This window comes from Crocodylus siamensis, chromosome 13 (assembly GCF_052110815.1).
Source record: "Crocodylus siamensis isolate JL-2025a chromosome 13, ASM5211081v1, whole genome shotgun sequence".
Lineage (NCBI taxonomy): Eukaryota > Metazoa > Chordata > Crocodylia > Crocodylidae > Crocodylus > Crocodylus siamensis.
In genome coordinates, this window is record NC_143407.1 from 32,902,198 (window position 1) to 32,926,068 (window position 23,871).

Below are 23,871 nucleotides of genomic sequence, written 5' to 3' on the forward strand. Positions count from 1 at the left end.
CAGACCCAAGAAAAGAATCCCTTTTGTTCTTCTTTTCCCATGAGTAGTGCTCAGCATGTTGCATCTGCCCACTTCAGTGACATTCATATCTTCACAGTTGGTTTGAAAACTGATTTCCAGCCCCGCAGCAATCAAGGGTCTCCCATTCCAGGCAATCTGATTCCAATCAGATTTTGTTTTCTCACTCAATCTCTGAGGTTCAGGCTGCAGAGGCCAGATGCTGAACCCACTAACAGACTGATTTACACTGGTGATAATTCCATTGATTTCAATCATTCTGGTTTACCTAGGGAGAAAAAAATCCTGCCTAGGTTATCTTCATGCTGTCTGGTTCAACATTGTCTAACACCATTGGTCAGTTCTTGTTCTTTTTTTTTTTTCTTTTCTTTTTTTTTTTTAAATGAACATACCAACATTTCCGATACAGTTACAGAAGACAAAAATACTGCATGAAGCCATTTGTCGCCCTCCTTCTGTTATGAGAATGATATGGTGGCATGATGTGAAGGTTTGGATTAAATGGTAAGCAATGCCATCAAGTTACCAGTAACCGATTTACAACATTTTAATAGGAGCCAGTTTGAACCTGAGATTTGCGTTAAAGGCACTATTGAAGCTGAAGCAATATTGCCACTAATTTCAGAGACGTTAAAAACCCAATCATGAACAGGAAGCTAAGGCATGTTCTTGTTTATAATCTTTATTGAGAATTTTTACAAGTATAGTCTCTCATTTTAAATCCAGTGTTTATCTCTCAGCATCCAGCAATCTGTGTCTTCCTCTTTTGGAGATGCAGGAAAGGACACAAACGGCTTTGTCAAACAAGTTACTTGGTTTTGGTTCTCCTGGGGTTCCAGTTCTGCATTAGTGATATCAATATCTGCCTGTATGCAAGTGTGTGGATGACTTTCATGACTCGGCTCTCTGATCGTTGAACATCATCTACCGCTTTTCAGGTTGGAATCGCTCCTTTTCTCATTGTAAGCAAAAAAAAAAAAAAAAAAAAGAAAGAAACCGAAGCCTTCTCCATAGAGTCATCTTTGTACTGCAGGTTTACTAGATCAATGTGTCTTGAGCAGGATAATTCTAGAATGCAACATAATCCTTGAGGCCATAACAAAGTGAACTTGAAAAGATCTGAGGCAGATTGCAGCTGTACTTGGAGCTAAGTGATCCAGCAGATTTCCCTACTTCCAATTTCCTGCTTGGGTAATGAAACACTACAGCTCAACCCTTTTGCGAGGGTAGCTGCATGCACAAAACTTCCTAAGCATTCATTTGGCCAGTTGGTGTGGGAAAAGGTTAACCCATCACTTCTGTACTGAGCTATGCTTTGAAGTGAGCCCTGCTATGTTTCCCCCATCCTGCAAGCAAGTACTCATGTATGCATTTATCCAGGTGGACAAGTGCTTTCAGGGACTATTACTCTGCTGTGGAACATATTGCAATTATTTTAATCGTTTTGGATTATGTTTGTGGCAGACTTGGACCGACTTAACTTTATGAGGAGTAAATGCTGGCTAAAGGTTTCCTAAACACTATATAATATTATAAATCACTACAGTAGTTAAAGAAAATAACAGCACTAGCAAAAATTTCTGCACTTCTCTCTCTGGCTCTTAAAAAACCCGCTGAGTTAGAGTAGGACCTTATTCATTTTGTGCTAGTGCCGCTCCTTATCAGCTACAGGATTTTGCGAGGAAGCAAACAAGCTATTAAAGAAATATCCAGGCTACTGCATCACAAAGTGTACTTTTGTTCATTAACTCTGCCAAATGCCTTTTAGCTCTTTGCTTGTAGTATGCTAGTAAACTGACTGGGTGGGGGTGGATGGAGGGGTGGAAGAGGTGCTTTGTGACGGGAATAAATGCTAGTAAGGAGACCTCACTCTGCTAAATCAGTGGAAGGTAGAATGAGGCCTACTTGCTTATGTATGTGTTGAAGACAAGTAGGGGAAATTGTTGGCTTTTCAGGTTAGTGAGGTGAGACAATTACGGTTCTGCCCTGTGGTGAAGAACTGAAGTTGGCCGTAGGAAGAAGGGATTGTCTCTAGTCTGGTTGACTCGGAACGAGTCCCTTCTGCTCTTCCCATGGATGCAGTCATGTTAAATACCCCAGTAAGGCACCAGAGGTCCTCTCTCCCTCTCGTAAACGTCTGGGATGATGCCGTATGGCGTCTGTACCATTTTAACCGTGGTCTTCCCAAAGAGCTTCCGCTCGTAGTCTATCAGCTGCCTCCAGAAGCCCACGTTGGGGCGTATAACGGGACGTCTCGATTTGACCCAGTTGTAAGCGTCAAACAGGGACACATTGTGGTACTTCATCAGGTAGGCGATGCACAGGGTGGCTGACCTGCTCACCCCTGCAGCGCAATGGACTAAGGTGGCGCCGTGCTTCCGCGCGACACTGTGGATTTTGTCGGCCACGCTGTCGAAGTACAGGGAGATGGGGGCTTGAGGCATGTCGGCCAGAGGCACTTTGACATATTCGAACTGGGGCCAATTAAAGTTGGGGATCTCAATGGTGGCATTGATGATGCAGGTGATGCCCCGAGCCAAAAGCAGGTGTCGGTTGGAGGCGACGCTGCCCCTGCTCAGGTACAGAGAGGAGGTGATTTGGGAGATGCCTCCCAGCGCCCCTTCAGAAAGCATGCGAGGAGCCATCAGAGTTCGCGGCAAGGAGTTGTGGCTTCTGGAGGTCATGGAGGAGCCTCGCGCTCACGCTTCCATTATGGGTAGGGATCCCGTGGGATCTCTTGCCAAGGAAACAATGGTCTTGCCTGGTGGATTAGAACTGGAGGAGCTTCCTTGGCTTAGTTACTCACCCTGTAAAATACAAGCAACACTGTGTGAGCAGGGCAGCACAAACAAACGGGAGCTCTGGCCCGTGTAACAAGAGAAGGAGGCACAATCCTAACATGCCTGGAACACCTACTAATGGTATGCAGCTTTTCAGGGCTGGGCCTGTGTGTGTGTGTGTGTGTGCAGCACTTTACTATAATGGGGCCGCTAGGCTCTACCCCATGCAAATAATAATGAACAATCTCTTCTGCACTTAATTGACTCCAAATTATCTTTCGAGTGTTTATGCTGTTCGGCGTGTTGCTTTTTTGCACTTTGCCTACTTTAGCAAATGAAAATAGATTAGCTATCTTGGCTTTCTTGTGCAGAGGCACTAGCTTCAAACTGCTTGGGGCTCAAGGGAATCCCAGGGAAATGTTTAACTATTTGAAATTTATATATATATATTGGGGGTTTGCAGTGCCTTCCTCTTTCAAATACATTCTCCCTCTTGTCAGTAGGGGAACCGTGGCACCTGCAAAGCAAATATACATTCAAATGTTTCTCTTTATCTTTCCCTGAGAGTGGTGACTGGGGTGTGTTTTTTTCCACGTTAGAAATCCAGGCCCTTTTCTTGCTGGAAGACTGGAGAACAAGCAACAATTGTACCATAAGAACCAAGCGAGTGACAGCTGAGCAAGCATAAAGGCAAGGGTTTCTGACATGGACTTCTATTGCTGATTTAGTTTCTATGGCTAATTAATATCTTGGAGGAAAGAAGCTTTTGCTAGGCATCCGACACTCCTGACCCTTCAGTTAAGGGATGTGAGCTTGCAGGGCACATCCTCAGAGACCTCCAACACTTCCTGCTATTTTGAAGATAAAAACGGGGGAAGAACCTTCTCAGCACAGCCACTTTGGTCTCCCCTAAATCTAGTGGAGAAGCAAATGGGGAACAACTCCAGTGCTTTTAAGTAAGTGCAGGTCAATCAGCAAGTGTTTCCTTCAGCCTGGGGTTGGGCATTCCTTATCCAAATTACAGTTGTTTTAGCCAAACCAAGTTATTGGGCTCAACGCAAGAGAGAATGAGGTATAAGTTAATGGCCTGGGAGAGCTGACAAAGTTTTCTAATGGTCCCTTCTGACCTTTTAAACCCTGTGAATTAAAGAAACCCTTTGCAAGGACATCCCATGTGCTACACTGCATTGCAAGTCGTATATGCCGCCAGCAACTCCAGTGGCTTGCTTCTATCAGGGTGGAGCTTGCATTATAGTGACAGATGATGGTCTTGAGTTCACCCGTTATAGCTGAGTTCCTTACAGATGCAGCTCTAATTTTATTTTCTAGACATTTTTCTGGTGTCCCAGCCAGCCATAGGTAAGTTATCTTTTCTCAAAGGGATAAAATCACTCAATTCCACAGACCCAACTCCACACTGAGAATGACAAAGAAAAGGTATTGGGCACTTACGTTCACTGGAAACCCTTTTTCTCTGTGGACTGTTTAGTTTGGAGATCGAGGAGATGTACTGCTGTAGCTGCAGGTGTCTATATAGTGCATCCAAACCTGAATTATAAGAGAGAATAAAGCTTTAGTATTGCAGTTGCTGATCATACACAGCATGACGGTCCCTGCCTTGATGAATTTGCATCTGAACGTGCTATGTTGTTGCCAATCCCAAGCGTTCAAATATCCACCGTTAGGCCCCCAAAAATTATAATACTGATTTTTAAGAAAATCTGATTTTGTTTGTTTGTTTGTTTTTGTTTCACCAACAATATTTCATTTCTTTTGCCTTCTGCTTTTTCAGCCTTAAGGTGAGCCTGTGTCATCTGTGCTGAGTTTCCTGTATAAGCAGAAAGGCTAGAAATGTTTGTTTTGAATGGAAGAAGAGATGTTTGCTTAATTACGTGAATGCTGGAGCTGAAGCTTTTAAGAAAAATAATGTGCTTGAGATTTTTGGTGTCAATGCAGTATTGATGAAAGGCGGGTTAAGACTATGTAACGAGCTACAAACTCCATTTGGAATGGGGCTTGCTTGTCTTTTCCGGTCTCTTGGCCCAGTACCGGACTGGATCTCAAGGGAGAGTGCTGTGGTAACGACGGATGGATATTAAAACCTCGTGATCCCACATTCACATGGAAGCATCTCTGGAAGGACAGTTGTCATCTCTCAGCCTTCCCACCTGGGCTTGTTGCTAAGTGGTGGAGTTGCCTGTTGGGAGACTTTGATCAGCTGATGAGGCTGCTCAAAGTGTTCCCTGCCAAAGAGGTCTAGAGTTTGTAGAAACCTGAAGCTGCACAGTGAATCCTCCTCAATCTCAGTCCAGTCCCTTAACTATAAAATTATGCTTTTTCCTTTGTACATGGTCAAGAGTAATCGCCAGTAAGAGACCCTATGTGAGAACAGACCAGGCAGCTGCTAGCAGGTGTGATTCTTCTCTAATAAGACGGCTCTTCAGCCTCCCTCTGACGGTAGGAAATTATCACTTCACAATCCTGTTGCATTCAAACATTTTCCAGCTCCAGAAGCTAAAATTGCTGCTGTCAGCTGCCTCAAAGCTGAATTTGGCATTCAGCTTCTCTGTACTGAACTGGCTATGGGAGTGACATGAATGTCTTTGTTTTGGGGGGCAGTATTGGCCAATACGGAAGCCACGTGAATGGGATCCCTTCCTGCAAAGACATGCTTACCTGAAAATGATTTGGCTCCCTGAAGGAACATTGGATAAATGCAAAAGCCAATGTCCAGCTATCCTTTCAGAAACGCTGCAAAGGCATGGGTTAATGCCCAGGGAACAGCTAGTGTTTTGGCAAGGCAGAGTGACACCTTCTGAGAGTGACCCAGCTGTCCTTTTCATCCCCTTGCTACTTTACTTTGCTTCACCATTTGCTAACCATGGCACAACATAAGCAGGATGCTGATGGGTGCTCCTATTAGGTTAGTGTGGCAAGGTGGAAAGAAACTGCCTGTTGTGAGGAAGGAGAAATAGAGGGCCAGTGAACAGCGAGGGGCTAAGGAAAGACTGGGCTGGGCTAGTCTTCATAGCCAGCATGTGAGGAACTAGATAAACCAAGATACGTAGGCATCAGGTGTCCAGTCAAGTGTAACGGGCATGCAATGCCCCATGGTAGACTGCATCCCCAGTAGAAATGGTCCAGGCTTTGAAAGGTACTGTAGCCTGGATTTCTTTCCTGCTTAAAAGGCAGCTGGCTGTTGCAAATTGGTATAATAGAGACTGTGAACACCTCAGGACAAAAGCTGTCTCTTCTTCTTTTCCCATAAGGCCCCCTGCACATCCCCAGTGCTATATAACTAGCTCCAGCCAGCTGATGCAAGCAGTTGAAATCCCAATGGGCACTTGAAGCTAAGGCTGCCTCTGTGAAGCATGTGCAGGCAGTCCTCGACGTATGACGTTTTGAGTTGCAACATTTCGCACTTACAATGTTTATAAATTGACACCCTGTTTCAACTTTCTGACACCGGTTTTGACTTCATGACTCTTGATTGGATGCGACGCTACGCCAGCCAGCAAGTTTGCTGCGTTGCCTATCTCTTCGCTGGACACTCTCTTTAAGAAAGCAGACGAGACTCCAGAAAAACCTGCAGCCAGGATTGCTGAGAAGACTCCAGTCAAGAGCCCTTCAAAAAGTCCAACTAACGGCCTTTAAAAAGGTCCAGCAGTCACCTCAAAGAAGTCCTTCCAAATCAATAGGATTGCTAGTTACAATATAATACATTAACGTAGCTATCTTACTCGCCTATAATTGATTGAGTACAAAATTCTGGGTTATTGTTGGTGAAAATGGGGTATTGGGCCTTGGTTCAGGAACCAATCCCCCATTTATAACATTGTTTCCTATGGGAAAATCATTCCGAGTTACGTTTCGACTTAAGATGTGCTTTTCAGGAACCAACTGTGTCGTAAGTCCGAGGACTGCCTGTATATTTTTACCTTGCGTTGGGCAGAGCTGCCATGGCTTAGCTGGGCTCCACACGCTTGCTACTGCTGGGTGGAGAGTCTCCTTTAGCTAATGCGAGAGAGCATGGGGATTGCCCTGCTGTCTGTGACCATGATGTGAGCTTAGCGAGAGGCCCAGCAGGCCACGGATGTGCATGCTTGTTATTATGCCAGTTGCTGAAGAAAAATACTTTCCTAAGCAGAGCAGTAAGGCCCAATGCTGCAACGTAGAGGTGCGGTGTACTGGGGACTTGGATGAACCGTGACTTAGATGAGGTGGTTGGAAGCCAAAAACCCCAGTTGGGAATCTCTTAAAATCAAGGCATGCCTCCCACTGGGGAAGGCTGAGAGAGCTCAGTTAATGCCCCTGAGGACACTTATTGCTGGCTGTTGGCATTGGCAGCACACATGTATGCTGTGACGGAGGCATCCCCTTGGCTGCTCTGTGCTAGGCTGCTTGATTTTACATCTCACCACGTGCTGTTCCTGCCTGGCTCAGGAATCATTTTTATTAGCAGTCCCATCTTACGTGCATTTGAATAGAAAAGTCCAAACCAGCAGAGCCCAGGCAAGAAGGGAAATTAGGGAACTTTTAATGTGAAGTCAGAAGTCTTGAATCTTTTCAGAGGCATGAATGAGGTTTGAGCCTCCACAAAGGAGGGTCCAGCAGGTTGGGGAAACCTAAAAATAGTTTAATTCACCTGCTTTCTTGCAGATTTGCTGTTGGCCTTTTGAAGCACGCTGCCCTGCAGGTACACTGAGATCTGTGCAACTAGGGGCAGGTGCTGGATTCTGCCAGTGAGCCCCAGCTACAAGCCAGCACAATTGCCTATATGTCTGAAGGGGAAACAGGTTCCTGTGACCTGTTGTGTCCTCAGTCCAACTAGTGGGAAAAGGTAGTGACCCCCCAGCTTCACCGCTGTGGGCCTGGGCTGGACTAGCACCGGTAGCTGGTGCTTTTTCAGTGCGGCCCTCTGATTTGCTATGGAGGATCCAGGCCACACAGCCTCAGTGCTAGGTGGCTGTTTTCGCTCAGGCAGCAGACTTGTGCTTTTATACCCAGAGGCTCTGGAGTACATCCTTGAGCCAGCACCCCAGGCAGGGCTATCACGTTACACCAGCCAGTGCATTGCATCCCGGCTCCCATTACCAATCCCCCGAGCCCACTTCGCCCCCGCACCGCTCACCCCAAATGACACGTCTCGTCAGGAATAACCAGATGATCAACAAGACCTACAGCGTGATGTGCCAGCCTCAAGATGCTCCCAGCTGGGACTCAAAAGCAGTCTGATGTAATGCCTTAGTGGCTGCCTCAGAAACGCTGCTGCTTTTCATGTCTTTGCAGACAACAAATAATTTATACTTTTACACTGGGCAAACTCCTGCTTCTCTGCAAGCCATGCACATTGGGCATCAGTGCTAAAAGCTATCTGCATGCACAAAGCACCACCGTGATACTGGTCCTGAGGTGGCATCCTAGTCAGTACAAGCTTCCAGTCCATTGTTTGTGGGTTTTGTTCTGCTGCTGGTTAATGCGTGACATTGTTCACGTGCCTGGCAAGGGACACGTTTATTATTGTTTTGGGGTGTCTGTGACACTTGCAAAAATCAATGGTGGGTCTGTCATGGGGACAAGCAGGCTATTGTCATAAGGGGAGAACAAGAGAATAAAAGCAGCAGGAAAGAAATGTGTGTTTAGCCCACTTCTGTTGGCCATTAGTACGAGTCCTTCAAGGTTAGGATCTCTGTGGGAACCTAGATGGGGCAAGATGCTATTCCAGCTGTTAGGCATTGCTGTGGGAGCCGATTCCATCCTGCCCGAGTCCCGGAAACCCCATTAATGCCAAGGGCAGGTGGGTCCTGTTTCCCTTCACCACTTCCAGGATGTTGTCTTCAGGCCGAGAGGAACAAAAGTAGATGCGTTACCTTGGTTTCAGGGATCTGAGCAGGGTGGGGTTGGGTCCTCAGACTGACTGGGAGCATCCCATGCCTCCCTCCAAAGCAGTGCAACGTCACCGAATTGCCCGATTCTTATCACAAACCTGATGTGCTCTTGTTCGGAAAAATAGGGAGTAGAAATTTTCCATTTCTCCTTATTCACTTCTTTGGCTTTAGTTGTTCCAGCTTGGCTCTGCAGGGCAGGAATCCCAAAGGAGTTGGAAGCCATGCTCAAATCCCATTGACTTCATATAGGAGATTAGGGTAGAGAGTCATGAGATTCCCTTTTGGCCTAAACCCATGAAAATCCACATCACAACTATTTTCTGCTGCTGTGTCCTCATCACCCGAGATCGCTGGTAGCAATGCTGGGATCTTCACCTCTCGGAAGGGGTTAGCACGTACTCTCTGCGGCAGGTTTTCTAATGGTAGCAGCCTCCACTTAGGCAGTGACCAGATTTTCAGATCCCTGCTTGCACGGGGCCCTAAACTCTCGAGCAAGTTTGTGTTGCTGAGTCTTGTGAATCTCTTGCAAGTCTTGTGGTAGTTTTTGTTTGTTTGTTTGTTTTTTCTTTTAGCCCCAGCTTCTGGACTCCTGAGATTTGTGTAAGACTCTCAGCTGTCATTAAAAAAAGGGAATGTTTCTAGCCCTCAGCTGCAGAGAAATGCTTGAAAAGTAATCTGAGTGCATCTGAAAGCCTCAAGCTGAAAGTACCCAACATAGATTAGTTTTAAAAATCTCATGGCTGTGGCTGGTTGCCCTAGTGTCTGTTGTTCAGGTGACTTCCTTAAAAACTAGGGTCTCCCTTGCAAATGCTGTGCACTCAATCTGCCCCAAAGTGCCTGTGCAGAATTAATTGAGGCTGCTGGAAGTGCAATCTGCTTCCTACGTGTTAGCAAGATAAGTAACATGGCCAGTGCCTCATGGATGTGGCCAAAGCACATGGCTGAACTTGAATTCAAGTGGGGTGGAGGACAGATATGGTACTGATCTGGAACTCGGGACACTTGTGAGGGTTTTCCCTGTCTCTTCTGCTGGCCTGGTGAATAATTGGAGGCAGATCCCTTCTCTTCTCTGTGCTCTGATTTTTTTTTTTTTTTTTGCTTCTTAGTGAGATTGACCTCTGCAATATGCTTGGAGATCTGTGGATGAGCGGAGCCACACGGGAACTAGCTACATCTGACGTAAACCCAAATGGCATCTCCTCTGAGTCAGAGTTACTATAGCAAACCCAGCAGGGTAGCATGGGGGAAGGAGAATGACTAAATCTAGAGGATTGCTCTTTGAAAGAGAGGAAGCTAAGCTCCTGCTCTCTTCTTAGAGCATCATGTGGGATTTGAAGCAGATTTGCAGGCCGGGTGCATGAAATGCCAGCTCTGAGGCAGGATCTCTCCCTTCTCCCAGGAGAGGCTAAATTATTCATTTTAAACATGACAAATGTGCTTCTCTTGGAGGAAGCTAGTGAAAATGTGTTGGGGCCTGATGATGCTTGAGTGGATCAAACTGTTAGCAAAGACAGCCTATGCTAACGGCCTACACCGGTCACCATCCGGCTGATCTGAGAGACTGTCCAAAAAGCAACCAAAACTTGGTGGGGAAGGCTATGTCAGGGCAGAGGTTTCTCACTCTTTTCTTGGTCTGTGGTATACAGTGGCTTAACCTAATGTATCCCTCAGCTCTGCCCATGAGCAGTGGGTTGAAGGACTTGAGACCCAATGTGAATTTGCTCTGCTGGTTTGCGGGTGAAGTGAGATGGGTGTGAGCCACGGATGTGTGGTGGAGCCACACCAGGCTGGCATTTGTGGCTGATTCCCTTCTCGCGAGCTCACTGGACTGTTGGGGATGATAGCCTGACTCTTCCCTGAAAATGCTGGCTGATTCAGAGCCATGTCAGTACACCCTTTGGATGGGATAAAAGCATTTCAGTAAAGAAAGAGAATGAACTGAAGATGGGAGGCCTAATAACGAGGACAATTTTGTAAGTGGTGGAGAAGGGTAAGGTAAAGGACCGTGCTCTGTGTTGACTCGCACTGTAGAAGTTGGCTGGCTAACTTTGCGCAGGGCAGGGTGGAGCAAGGCCATGGGAGCTTCATGACAATGATCCAGTTGCTCCAACTCTAGCTTTGGGGAAGGGATGGATTTTGCTAGTAAGATAGGTACTACTTTTTTTTTTTTTTAACCATCCTTTTCTAGAGCAGAGCTGCTTGTTCAAACTGCCTTCCTGGCAACTTGTTACTGGGCATGTGAAACCTGCCTGGAAGTCCTAACAGGCCTATTGAGAAGGAAGTTACGTAGCACTCCGCAAACATGTTAAACACAGATTTGCGTAACTCAAAGGAGATCTAATTTATGCCACAGGGAAATGAGAATTAGACAGGTATGTGGAAGTATTAAAGCAGCACTGGGTGTGCTTATATCGGGGATATCTGCCTGAGCTGCAGTGTGAAGTACGAGACTTGCTGCTTTGTGACGCATGCAGCTACTCGGGTAGGGTGGATCTGTGGGATGTTTTATTTCCCTGTTCATCTGGTATTGGGGTTCACCCCACAGCCGGGTGAGTAAAGCACCTGCACTGAGCTAGGCTAACCTTCTTACCCGTGATAGCATTGAAAGCCCTATTGCTCACTACTGTCTGTGTTGCCACTAGCAGTGTGACCGGAGCCACACAGCATCCAGCTAAATGAAAGTTAGCAGCTGACTTAGTGCCACGAAGTACCAGGGGGCCTGGGCAACCTATACTGAAATCTGTGCCACCATTGCCACACTGTTGTGGTAGCTAGCTGTGCTAGGTGAGAGCTGGGTGACGGACTGCAATTACACCCCTGGTTGCACTTAGACTTAGCCTAGGTCTAGAGTCTTGCTCTGAAGAGCAGCAGGTCCCAGTTCATTATCAAGGTACATTGCAGAAGGGTTTCTCATGGCCATGACTAGGGGTTGGAGGCACTACGACAGTCAAGCCATCAGAGCTTACAAAGGGGAGAAGCACTTTAGATCTGAGCTGCATGTGGCTGATGGCTAAAAGACATTGATAGTATAGGTAAAAGCAATGTTGGAACTACCAACACTGGATGACTGGATGCTTTCATAGAGATCTGATCCTCTCCTAACCTGTTGCTGACTGTCCCTTGCATAGCCAAGCTGTGGGCGAGTCCACGGCAGGTGCATTAAGTGCCCCCATTGTTTTGCTCTTTTTACAGTGCCAGGCACTCCACGGACAGCTCCGATGGGAGCTGGTGGCACAGGGCTAGACATGACCCAACAGGGAAGGGAAACCTCAGCATGAGGTATTGCCGGACAAGGCTGCCTATTTAAGATCCTGGATTTCCTGGTACAGGTCTGTGGCCCTGAGGCTGGCACTTCCATTTTGCAGGCGGATCCCAAGGAAGCGAGGGTTTCCAGGGGCAGGGGAAGGAAGGGAATATACTGGGAGCACCGGGGTTGGGATCTGGGCTGACACTGCTTCTCCTGTTGCCCACACCATTTTGCATGTTTGACTTTTCAAGGCCTTTCAGTTGCCATAGCAAATCCTTGCCAGCTCAGCCGAGCCTTCCCGCAGACACGTTGTATTCCCTGCCACGCTGCCTCGCGCCCCCTCCCCTTGGAGAGCAGGAGCAGGCAGGACTGCTGTTTTTTTTTTTTGTTTGTTTGCTTGTTCCCACTTGACAGCTGGATCCTGCCAGCTGCTAGCGAAGCCTGTTGCCCTGAGGGAGCTCGCAGCCAGTCTGCAGTGGCAGAAAAGGGCAGGGGGCCGGGGAGCACCAGCCGGCGGGGGCGCCTCGGAGGGCTGGCATTTGCAACCAGGTTCAGGGCTGGGGCCTCTCACAGTAAGGGAGCAAATGGGGTTTTATTTGGAAATAACCTTTCAAAGCAAGAGCTGGATTATTTTGGAGTGTCTGGCTGGAGGCCCGGCTGCTCGCCGTAACGTGACGCACGCTTGCATGCCATGGCCACGAACCGTGAACCCGAACACAAGGCAGGTCTCAGGCCTGGCGCCGGCATCTGGGCGCTCCAGAAACCCTTCTCTTGTTTAGAAGCACAGCAAGGTGACTCGAGCAGGGCAGGCTACCTAAGAGCTACCGTGCGGGGAGGCACAAACCAGCCTGCTCGGCTCGAGGGGCAGGCGGCTGTAGCACCCATGTGAATAGCAGTATTGTTTCCCACTTTGTTGCTCACTGCAGGTAGCTGACCCAACGTGGAAGGCTTTGCAGCTCATGTTAGCAACCCCTGGCAGGCGGGGCTGGGATTCAGGACGGGGCTCAGGGATGCATCGCTGCTTAACTCTCCCCATCCTGAATCCTCAAGATTCAGATCGGTGTCCTTCGGTGGCTTTGATCTAACGCTTGCTGGAGTACAGGGATGCAGGAGGGGCGGGCTGTGGCCCTGTCCTGCCTCTGAGCACTGCCCGAGTCTGTGATGACCCCCCTTTCTGCAGAGGGTCTCATACAGTACCCACCTCGCTTCAGTGAAGGATCTCAAAGCATTTCATTGGCAAGCCGTGCTTTGGAGCCGTTCCCAACTCCTGGGGGCAAAAGAGTTTCCTCCTCGGCCGCTGACGTAGAGCTGCCTCTACAAAGCCACGCAACCACTGAAGGCAAAGCAAGGGGGTCTCGCTACAGCGGGGAGGGGGCACTACACGCAGAAGACAGCAGCCAGAGAGAAAGCAGAAGCAGACCATTATGAAAACAGGCTTCCTGTCCGCAGCAGCTGGTGAAAGGAAAGAGGTTGCTCGCTCGGCACGGCGGTGGCTTTGCTTGGGGTAGTCTGTCTATTAAAGAGAATTTACACACAGCGGCAAACACTTCTCCCTCCTGCTTGCTGAGCAACATGGGGCTAGGCCCCACCTGCCCCTTGCCTATTCTCTGCTTCTCCGTGGATAATTCCCTGCATGCTTACAGCTTCGTAAACTCGTATTTGTATGGACAGTCGCTCGGCAGAACTAACGGTGAACGAATTCCAATTTCCTTTGTGAATAGGAGCGCCTGGCCTGGCGAATTGCTGTTAAAACCTCCCTCTCCTAACAGGAAGAGATGTGTACAGGAGAGGGGAGTGTTGGTAAAAGGGAAAATAAAAGCTCATTAGGCTCCCGAGCCTCCCCCACAATGAGCTGTTTGAGAGAGGCCGGGTAATCTGACCTCCCTTTCCACCTCCTGTTGAGCCTTTGCATCTACTACGCTCCGGGGAGAGAGGAGCTGCTCACGTTGAACCTGTTGAGAGCGCTTGGCAGGGGACTAAAGCCCGCCTGCTTGTTTTCCGCAGAGAGGGGAATGATAAAGCGGGCTGGGTGAGAGCAGTTTCTAAATGTGAGCCTGGGTGTCGGGGATGAGAAGCGAGATCTGTGTGAAAAATTCACTAGGCAACTGTCTGCAGGGGTATTTTTAGTGCCGTGATGCACGCAGAGGGTGTGCATGCCGGGGATTTGCACCTTCGGGTTTCAAATGGTGCTGCCAGCTTTGATGCCAAATGGCCAGAGGCCAGGTGCTGCCTCTGTTCCCCTTTTTATTTCCTGTTGTACTTCCAGTTGTATTATGGCCTCTTTTGGTTGCGATAAGGCAGCCAGCATGTGGGGGGCATTGTGTAATTTGGGGGTGGAAAGGGCAAGGTGAAACTTGCCCTATCCAGATGCCTAGATAGATAGCACCCTGTGGGGAAGCACAGCTAGGGTGGGGCACCTGGTAGACAAGAGTCTGTACTTGTCCTTGGGCTGAGAGAGGCTGGAAACCTTGCCGGGGGGATCTCTATCTTGTGTATGTAAGCTAAATCAACTCTTATGGGCATGTCTCTCCCTCCCTGCTTGTTGCTATTTCTGTTGCATCAGCTACAGGCCTACTCCAGACTCAGAAACTTCCACCCAACTCTCTGGATGCACTTGTCTTCCTGGTACAACTTCCTCTTACTGAAGGTGGGGCTGAGGGGGTTTCCTCTTAGCGCAGAACCAGGGTATAGTCTGGAGGTGCCGTGAACATGGCAGAGGAAACAGCCGCTCTCCAAGGCTGGATGGGTGCACGTATAGTGTCTTTTTCCCTGCCGACTGTTGGAAACGAAACCCCCCCTGGCATTATTCACCTCTCACGCCTAACTTCCACCAGCATAACTCGGTCAGTTGAAAGGAGTCAGATCGCTGCTGGTGTGATCTCATGCAAACACCTGATGGCAGGTGATGATATTCAACCAGCATCAGTGTTATAGAAGAGAACTAGGCTATCCAGCTGCATCCCTAGGGTGCATCAGTGGGTTTAACGATGGGTGGGTGTGTCGAGGTGGCAAACGTAGAGGAACACGTTCCCTGCCACCTCTGCGTTCAGTAGCATCCTTTCCATGCTACTCTCTGGTTTTCTCCTGGGAGATCCTTATTCAACCGAACATGTAATAACAGAACATCTGTTAATATTCTGGGCTTCAGGACTACAGATTAATCTGTTGGAGCAGGCTATAATCCTCCTCCAGGCTCATCACATCCACAAACCGTTCATTGATTAGTCCTGCCCAGAGCAGCAGTTGTGCAGCGGGGCTGGGGAAATGGATCCAGCTGGCACAACACTGAGGGGAGTTTGCAGTCGCCACTGCACCTGCTTCTATCAGAAAAGACCTTACTGAGTATCTGTGTAGACAGCTTCAGGGCTGAGGTCAGTCTGCATTGACCTGGGCAGTCCCTTGCTATGATTTCAAGGCCACGGGGTGTCTTTTAAATAACCGCGAAAGAAGAAAAATAACTGCCCAAGAAAGAAGCAGGAGAAGATTATTTGGAGAGGAGGGGTGAAGTGTCCCTAACTCCTGTACATCACTTTGCTGTTGGAGAGGCACCAATAGAGCATGTGCCTTTCCATGATAAGGACATGTCTGAACTCTGATCACAACTGCCCTGGTCTAGCCTGGAGTAACACGTCGGCATGTAATGCGTGCTCGTGGAAAACCTTTGCTCACATGAACAGTTGCACGAAATCCAGTGGATCTGTTCTACCAGAGGCAGGGTGCCGCCGTCTTGGCCCTTGGGATCCCAAGACGGGACTGGGCAGCCATGTGGGATTTGCAGAGGGCACATGCAGTCGATAGCACCCTGTGGGGAAACACAGCTAGGGCAGGGCACCTGGTAGGCAAGAGTCTGTACTTGGTCCTTGGGCTGAGAGAGGCTGGAAACCTTGCTGGGGGGATCTCTATCTTGTGTATGTAAGCTAAATCAACTCTTATGGGCATGTCTCTCCCTCCCTTCTTGTTGCTATTTCTGTTGCATCAGCTACAGGCCTACTCCACACTCAGAAACTTCAGACTGCACCTCTATAGCAGGCGCTGGAACAGGACCCAGCCCCGAACTACTTGAGTAACTTGTCCTCTTCACTGGAATTATCCTCACAGCCACCCCGGTGAGATGGGGAGAGCTGTTACCCCCATCTGCACCAGGAAGAACTAATGCACCAAAAGGCTGAAGTCAATATTTTTTAAAGGGCACCTAAAGATGCACCTAGACCCTTTTCACAAGTGTTTAACTGCCTAGCTGGGGGAAGAATGGGGTTAAAGGTACCTAATATGCATCATTAGGAACTTATTTACTTTTGAAACTCTGGATTAAATGACTTGTCCAAGACCACACAGGGGGGCCTGCGATAGGCCAGTCTTGAACCTATGTCTCGAGGCTTAGCCTCATACCCTGATCATTGCTCCATCTCTCCTCTCAAGACGGATACTTCAATGCTAATTTAGCAAGGAGGGGGTTGCAGGTCAGATCTGAGAAGCTGCGTAGCAGCGCAGAGTACTTTGCACGGTCACCATCACAGCCTTCTTGTGAGCCTGGCACTCCTTCATCATTCAAACCGCTGTGGCAACCCCACAGTAAGCACAGGGACTGCTGCGGCGGTGTTTTTGGACAGGAGTGTTTGCATACCGGCATAAAGAAAGCCTGTGTGTCATCTCATTGGAAGAGTTTTAATGTGGTGGTTGAACCTGCCTCTCTGGCTTTCCCAGGAAGAACGGAGACCTAGACTGCCCCATGCGCTCATCCCTGAAACTAACCAGCTAGCAGGCCTCGGCTTCTGCACATTCCTCTCTTCCACCCTTGAAGTCCGGTCCTTCACCTTCGCTCCTGCTAATGGTCCCCTCCCTAGAGAGCCTTTCCTCCGCAGCTCTACACACCGCACTAGCAAAGCACAGGGAGCCCCCAAGGGCGACGCACAGAGTAAAACCTTCTAGCAGGCACATCGTCAGTAAGCCAGTCTCTGGGGAGGATGCTGAGGCCCTCCCATTCAGTCGTCATCTCTACATCTTCCTTGCGTGCAATAGTGGAGGAATAGGTGTGCCTCTCTAGAGGCAGCTGAAGAGGTGCATACCCTGTTGCTCTGTCCTGGCATTCATCAGGGTGGATCCTGCCTGACTGCTCAGTGGTTGTGTACGTACCCTGTCTCGGGACTGACCGTGGATTCCCGCGGGGTTTTTTTTAGGCTCTCTACAAGCATTCAGGAGGGTGTGGTGAAGTCTCATTGACATTCCTCATAGAGGACCCAGCGCTAGGCCAGCCTCCCATCCTCTGTCGCATCGGGGCCGTGGAGCAGCTTCAGCCGCCGTGAAACAACCCTGCCCCTACTCGGACCATTCCTTCTCCCTGTGCTAGTCCTTCATGCACCTGCCTTGCATCCCACCCAGCTGCTCAGGCTGTTGGCCCTAAGAAACTAAGTTAATAACTGTTTTCAGCAAAGCTCCCCTGCACCTCAATGATGCAAGGCTAGACCCGCAGATGGAGAAGGAAACTCATCATCGCTTTGCCTGAGATGACCAGGTATTGGCTAGAGAGAGCGCTTGGGTGGGTGAAGCAAGGAGACCTCTTTGCCATTGCACAGAGAGGCTGAGGCATACCTCAGTGTTTCTTCACCTTCCACTGCAGTGAAGGCGGCGACAAACCCTACACGAAGTGCCCTTCCTTCTCCACCCCAGGCTCCCCAAGAGGATTACACAAGCTGCAAACCACGCAAACCTCACACGAGTTTCAAAGAGCTACAAAGACAACTTAAAAGACCAGCTGCCCATCACAGAGCGGGCATTCGGCTCGGGCGGAATAAAGGCATCTGGTAGCACGGCACACGTTAAAGCAACTTTGCCATCGATCCGGCTGTAAAGAACTAACAAGATCAGCACAGGTCTAGTCTATAAACACTCCTGGAATTAGAGGCACTGAGGAAGCCACAGGACGTGTTGTGGTTTTTATTACAGTAGTTAAATGCTCCCGAGTTGGTTGGATGGATTTAAGAATTCCCTTGTACCCAGTGGGTGGGCTAAAAGGCGGGGAGGGAAATAACCAAGAGACATTGAATCCTATCTTTTCCTAAAACCAAAGCTAAGCCCACTTCCTCCTTGAGCAGAGGTGGTTGGGTGCCCGCCGCTACTTGGACTTACCATGGCAATAAACAAGATTTGCGCCCACCCCCCCTTATTTTTCCCCCCTCCAGCTCCTCTGTCCCTCGCCTAAGCAGCCTCGTCCAGCGAGTTGCATCTTTGATAATCAACCGGCAGCAGGGAGCCGAGTTCCCCGTGGGAGCAGCTCGCACAGTTTATTTTTTGCACATGCAGCTCCTGCCTCTCCAGAGGTGGGGACGGAGCTGCCTCCTTGACATCACTGGAAAAATGTAGGCTGGAGACGGAGAGGCACGAGAAAACTCTGAGCCCAGAGGCTGGGGCGCTCTGCTGTATTCCCACCAGGCCCCCTTGACCACGCTCCAAGGAGGAAGCTGCCGTGTCCTGTCTTCCTAAATCGATTGGCTTTTATCGACGGACGAAACTCCAATGATCTCAGCATAAACTAGAATAGCTATTCGGTTTTCCTCCCCCCATGCCCTCCCCCAACATGCACACACACACACACACACACACACACACACATCCAGCTGCTGTCTGACTTCCCAACACCAGGGCTAGAGATTGGTTCATCGACTCCTTTAACATTGCCGGCCGCTGAATCCTCTTTCTTGGGCGAACGGCTTCCCCTCTCCCCCGGCGCAGCCCAATCCCCTCCTCCAGAGCTGTCATTTTCTTTAGGAGTTTTGTCTATGGAGTCTTAAAAAAATGTCAAAGTGATGTTGTTTTCCTCTTACCCTCTTCGCAGGAGGCGACAGCGGGGTCCTCAGCAGTTCACTTCCTAGGCTGCTCCTCCCTGCCAGGCCAGCTGTGGTCCAGAGTGTCCCAGGGCAGGGTGATGAATGAGCCGGACTTTTATATTCCTGGGAGCTGGGGAATGACTCCCTGAGCTGCTGGCATCTGATCTCACCGCTCTCCGTTGTGCCAGCCCCTCCTACTTTTCCTTGCCTCCGTGTTAGCAGCTCGGTGTGTGTGTTAGTTACCAAGATACGGTTCTACAGGCTAAGCTAGCCTGGCTCTTCCCCAAAGCAGAGGGAGGCAAACTCTCGGCGTCTGCCTGTTAAAGGAGCCGCACGGCTTCCTAGGAAATAAGGAGCTTTGCACTAGGGATGAAGCACCATTTTTTTCCGGTGTCTGTGGGCGGCACTGGTCCGCGAAACGCAGGTGCGGAGACAGCCTCTCGGTCCGATCTGCACCACGCGTTGCCCCGGTGGCTTTGCTCTGGTTGGGTCGCTGTAGCTGTCGCCCTGCGTCCCAAATAAACGCGCTCTTCTGCCCTCTTTTACGCCCGGTGTGGTTTTTAAATGCATGAGCGAATTAAACCTTCTCGCCCCTCTTCTGCTGACAAAGCTCCCTGGCCCCATTGTACAGAAAAGGGAACTGAGGCGCAGAAATGTCGCCGAAGCCACCCAAGTAGACTGAGGCCAGACCCCAGCTGTCTCATCCAGGCCTGTGGTTTAAAAAGAAGACCGCGTTTCTCTTTTATTCAAGGGACTTCTCCAAAAGGCTCCTTCACTTTTATTTATGTATATTATAAGCTGGAAACAAGAACTCACGAAATGCTGATGAGCCCAGCAGCTGCTTCTGCCTGACAGGCGAGATGGGCCACCAGCCCTTATTGCCTGTTCCTTCCTCAGTCTCTCTTCTACCCTGGGCCCCCAGTGAAGGCACTGCAGACACCCTCTGCGCCAAGTCCTTTCGCTCCTCAGTGCCTCAGTTCATGACCTGTGAAATGGGGAGAATAATACAGCTTTATCTTGCCGAGATGGGGTGAGGGTGCCTTGGTATCGCAGTGACAAGGGCCGTGCAAGTCTTTGAGGGCCAGCGAAGCTGGGAACAAGTGTGCTTCTAAAAATAAAACCATGTGGGAGGGGTTTTAGTTTCATTGAAGCCTTGAAAATCAGTGTGAGCGGGTCTGCTGGGGCCTGGCAAGCTTAGGACGTTGGACAACATTAGCTTCACTTCTTACTAAGGAGATGGGGTGGGGGTGGGAAATGTGTGTCCAGCATTAACCCCTCAAATGCTGCCACGTAGCTGCCAGGCTCCGGGCAGAGTTGCTCAGTTTGTGCTCTGTTGTCGCACACAAAATAGCGAGCTCTTTTAATAGAAAACTTCCCTTAACACTTGGCCCTGTGGCTTTTATCTTCAGAAGGTTTCATGACTCAGCAGCACAGATGGATCCATCTCTCTCAGACTTCAGCACCAAATCTGTTCGTTGCTCCAAAGGCTGCTGCTTTCCCGGACCCTCTATCGGCCTTATAGGAGGCAGTGCTCTTCCTTCAGACCCTGCCTCTCTGGTGAGAAATTGCATCACATTCAGTGCGGAGGTGGGAGAAGAGCAAAAATAGATTATTTAAAAAAAAAACAAAAATCCTTAAGAGGCCAAAAATATGAGGATTTGGGGGGTGGGGGTTAAAGACACTTCTGCAGTGCTCCAGCTTCACTTTAATGTGACCGTTATGTGGCGTTATCCCACCGTTAAGGTGGAGTAAGGCAATAGGGAATCAGGCCTCTGATGTCCAAGTCAGCTGCTGTCTCCTTGTTTCCAGAGGCCTACCGTGGTGGGTGAATGTCTGTCTGGCAGAGCTGCCCACTGTCTGCGTGCATGCGAGTGAACTGCAATACGTGTTCGGTGTCTACCTCGTACACATGTTGCATTGGCTCAGCCGAATGCCTTAAGTGGAGGAGGTGGGAGCCTTGCCTTTTAAACGTGTACGTGATGCCATAAACCTTCCTTGGGCTGGGATGGTCTCAGTGGTTACGTGTTATCTGTGTGCTGAACGTGCCAGTGCTATGCTAACGGTTACTTCCAAGCCTTGTGTGTGCACCAAGTGCTGTACGTACAACAGGACTCTGGCTTTGGTTGGGACATGTAGAAGCCACTTCAGCATAAATGATGGTGACTGGTCGTGGCAGGATGGGTTACCAGGCATGGAGGATGAGCTAAGGCCAAGCCTTTCCTAAAAACATACATGGACATGCATGTTTTTAGGAGAAGCTTGGCCTTATTTGTCATGTACACCAGACAAATACTGGTCATTTAGCATCCCCTCAACTCGATGCTCAGTCTCCTGGTTCTTGTCCCTTTGTACTGATTAAATTATAACTACCTAGATGACTGGACACTGCAGATAGCCACCAGGAGGAGAACTTTAGGTCATCTTTTAAATATCCACACAATAGTGTCTGGCAGCATAAATATTAATGTGACTGGTGCTTTTAAACCTGCCGGGAGCCTCGAGCCTTTTAACGCGCATTAGAGAAGTCCAATTTACAAGAGAGAAACTTTGGAATCCTTTGAACTAGGCGCACGACAAATTAACTGAGCGCTAGAGTTAAAAGGAAATGTCAAAAGGCCCCCCTCTTTCCCCCCTGCATGTGGGAGTACAAGCACTGAGACGGCAAGTGATGGCCCTGAACGCAGGAGCTAAGTGACAGCAGGAGAGCTGATCAAGGTGACGTTCAGGCATCCCTGCTAAAGTGCCTGTTTTCTCCTCTGCCCCTTTTTTTTTTTTTTTTTAGGAGCGCAGCTCCAAACTGAGCAAATGCAAAGACTGACAGGTTGGAGGGACGGGCCTGGATCATGAGAGCAGTGTTGCTTTCCCCCTTGGAGATCTCTGCTAGCTCACTCAGGCACGTCCCCACACCCCTTGTTTTTGAAAACCCCTTGTTTTTTCATTGTGTTGCTCTGACTTCTCAAGAGCAGCCTTTTGTGTTTTGTCCCAGGCTGAACTGTGAATACCTCCCTGAGTTTAGCATCTTGCTTCAGCTGGCCACCTGGAGGCATGGCCAGATGTGCTGGTTAGGGCCCGGTGACCCCGTTGGTTCCCCCGGAAAGACCCATTTGAGAAATAATGTCTGAACAGTGAAGCAAGGGGGAGACCCGAGAGATCACCCAATGCTTTGGGACGAAATGTTTGCGACCAGATCAGATTCAAGGGGGTTGAAATGTGTCGGAGAGATCGCGGGGTGGGCGCTTCTGGGGTGGAGCTCAGCATTCGTTTCCATCTTTCTGAGTCAACGAAGCTCTCCCGACGAGCCAAAGCGCCCCAGGGCGTTGTATCATGATTGCATGGCTTGGCAATCGCTAGAAAATGTTATGGTGCGTTTCTGAAGGGTGAGTTTTGGTCCATGACCCAGCCGGCCTTTAGGGACATTAGCTTAATTACCCAGCGTGTTTTTCGTTCCGCCGCTCTGTGATCTGCGGCTGACACGTGGGCCGTGCAGGCAGCCTAAGCCATGAGCTGGCTCCCGCTTTCCCCACCTGGCCCATGTTGCCACATGTGCAGCTGCTCTTCACCAGTTTCCATGGTTACGCAACAGTTTACTTTTCCCCCCTCTCTATTGGCTGGAAAGGCTGCAGAGCCCTGGTTTTCCGTGTGATGCAAAAGCCCAGGCCCAGGATGCAGCCGGTTGAGTGCATCATGTGACGATGGGCAGAGGCTGACTCTCAAAAGACCCTGCCTTCATGTGACGTATCTTCCTACCCAAGCACTGCCTCGGCCTCGTTTTTCTGCGGCAGGGGCCAACGCCGCGACGGGCAGCTGGTCAGAGCCAGCACCCAAGGGTCGGGATGCCTTTCCCAGACTCCTCCGCTAGCCTGCGGCGCCATGCTGGCGAATCGCTCTGTGCCATAGCGCGCCTGGCTGCAGGATGGGAGAAGCGAAGGAGAGGTGCAGGCGACTGCAATTAAACAATCACTTAGTCACGCTTGACCACAGCGAGCCGGGGAGGGGAGACCGCGCACGTGCTCTCTGTTTGCAACGGGCAAGATGCAGTCTCCCACGCGCCTCCGTGTATTGCCCGTGGTAAGGGCCAGCTTTCCAACAGCAGCCACTGCACTCGCCCACAGTGCTGTTAAACCACGTTGCAACAGCCATTCGTGTGGATCAAGGCCGAGAGGCTCTGTCATGTCCAGAGGAGCAAGCAGAGCCCTGTATTTTGGGTTGCCGTCTCCCTCGCTTTTACCCTTTCTGCCTCTCTTCCTTCCCTAACTCTTACCAGCATCAAGTGACTCCCCAGGGAGGCAGTAAATGATCTCCCAGGGGTGAATCCAACAAAGGAGCCTGGCGCGGGCTTCATTAAATGCACGGTGACAATGCAGAGCATAGCTGTTAATAGGGACAGAAACCGGAGCTGCGGGCTGACCCCACAGGGTTAGCGGCAGAAGAATATGAGAGAAGGGGCTGAATTCATCTCAAAGACTGGTGGTTTGGGTCAGTGGAAGGAAGGGGCTAACAGGGCTCTGGGCAAACACGTGGCGCTGTCAGAGCTGCTGCGAGGGCTGTCTGGGCACATGCGGGGAGGGAGGGAGTCAGGGACAGGTGAGCTGCGGTGAGGAGTGCCTGCCTGTCCTGCTCTGGTATCGCACAGCCCTGGTGGAAAGGATCTGGGCTTGCCTGGGTGTGGACTGTAAATACGCAGGGACCGCTCCCATGTGCATGTCCAATTCATGAGTGTGGGGAAGAAATTGGGAGGCACAGACGTGATGTGGGGCTGTGTTGACGGAGTCATTGTCCCCAATTGTGGCTTTGCCTGGCCTGAGCCTTAATCATGCAAGGGCTGAAGCACAAAGTCCTTGGTGAACTTAAAGACCTGGTTCTTCTCTCCCTTAGTCCCCGACGTGTGTGTACATACCAACATAACCACCCCACCAGTCATCGGAGGCCCGACCTGAAATTAGTGGCAAAGATCCCAGTGGCTTCAGCAGGCTTTGGCTCAGAACTTACAAGGCCAGATCCTGAAAAATGCCAAGCACTTCCCACTGAGCAGCTTTACCTAGCAGGGGTAGTACTATTACAGTGGCCTCAGCTGGAGCAGGACAGCTGTGCTTGCCAAATGCAGAAGAGAGAGG

General features: G+C 49.8%; 1 protein-coding gene across 1 annotated transcript; it reads right to left on the bottom strand.

The window, feature by feature from the left end:
• Positions 1-680: 680 nt before the first annotated feature.
• On the bottom strand, positions 681-19,106 carry DUSP14 (dual specificity phosphatase 14). Its single transcript, XM_090026211.1, has 3 exons — positions 18,755-19,106; positions 4,251-4,346; positions 681-2,825 (listed from the first exon to the last, which is right to left on the bottom strand). Exon 3 carries the CDS (start codon positions 2,700-2,702, stop codon positions 2,106-2,108), a length of 597 nt encoding a protein of 198 aa, XP_089882337.1. The 5' UTR covers positions 2,703-2,825; positions 4,251-4,346; positions 18,755-19,106; the 3' UTR covers positions 681-2,105.
• Between the last annotated feature and the right edge of the window lie 4,765 nt (positions 19,107-23,871).

Bases quoted from the DNA above. Each gene is read 5' to 3' on its own strand.
- DUSP14 (XM_090026211.1), bottom strand. From the start codon at position 2,702: ATGACCTCCAGAAGCCACAACTCCTTGCCGCGAACTCTGATGGCTCCT.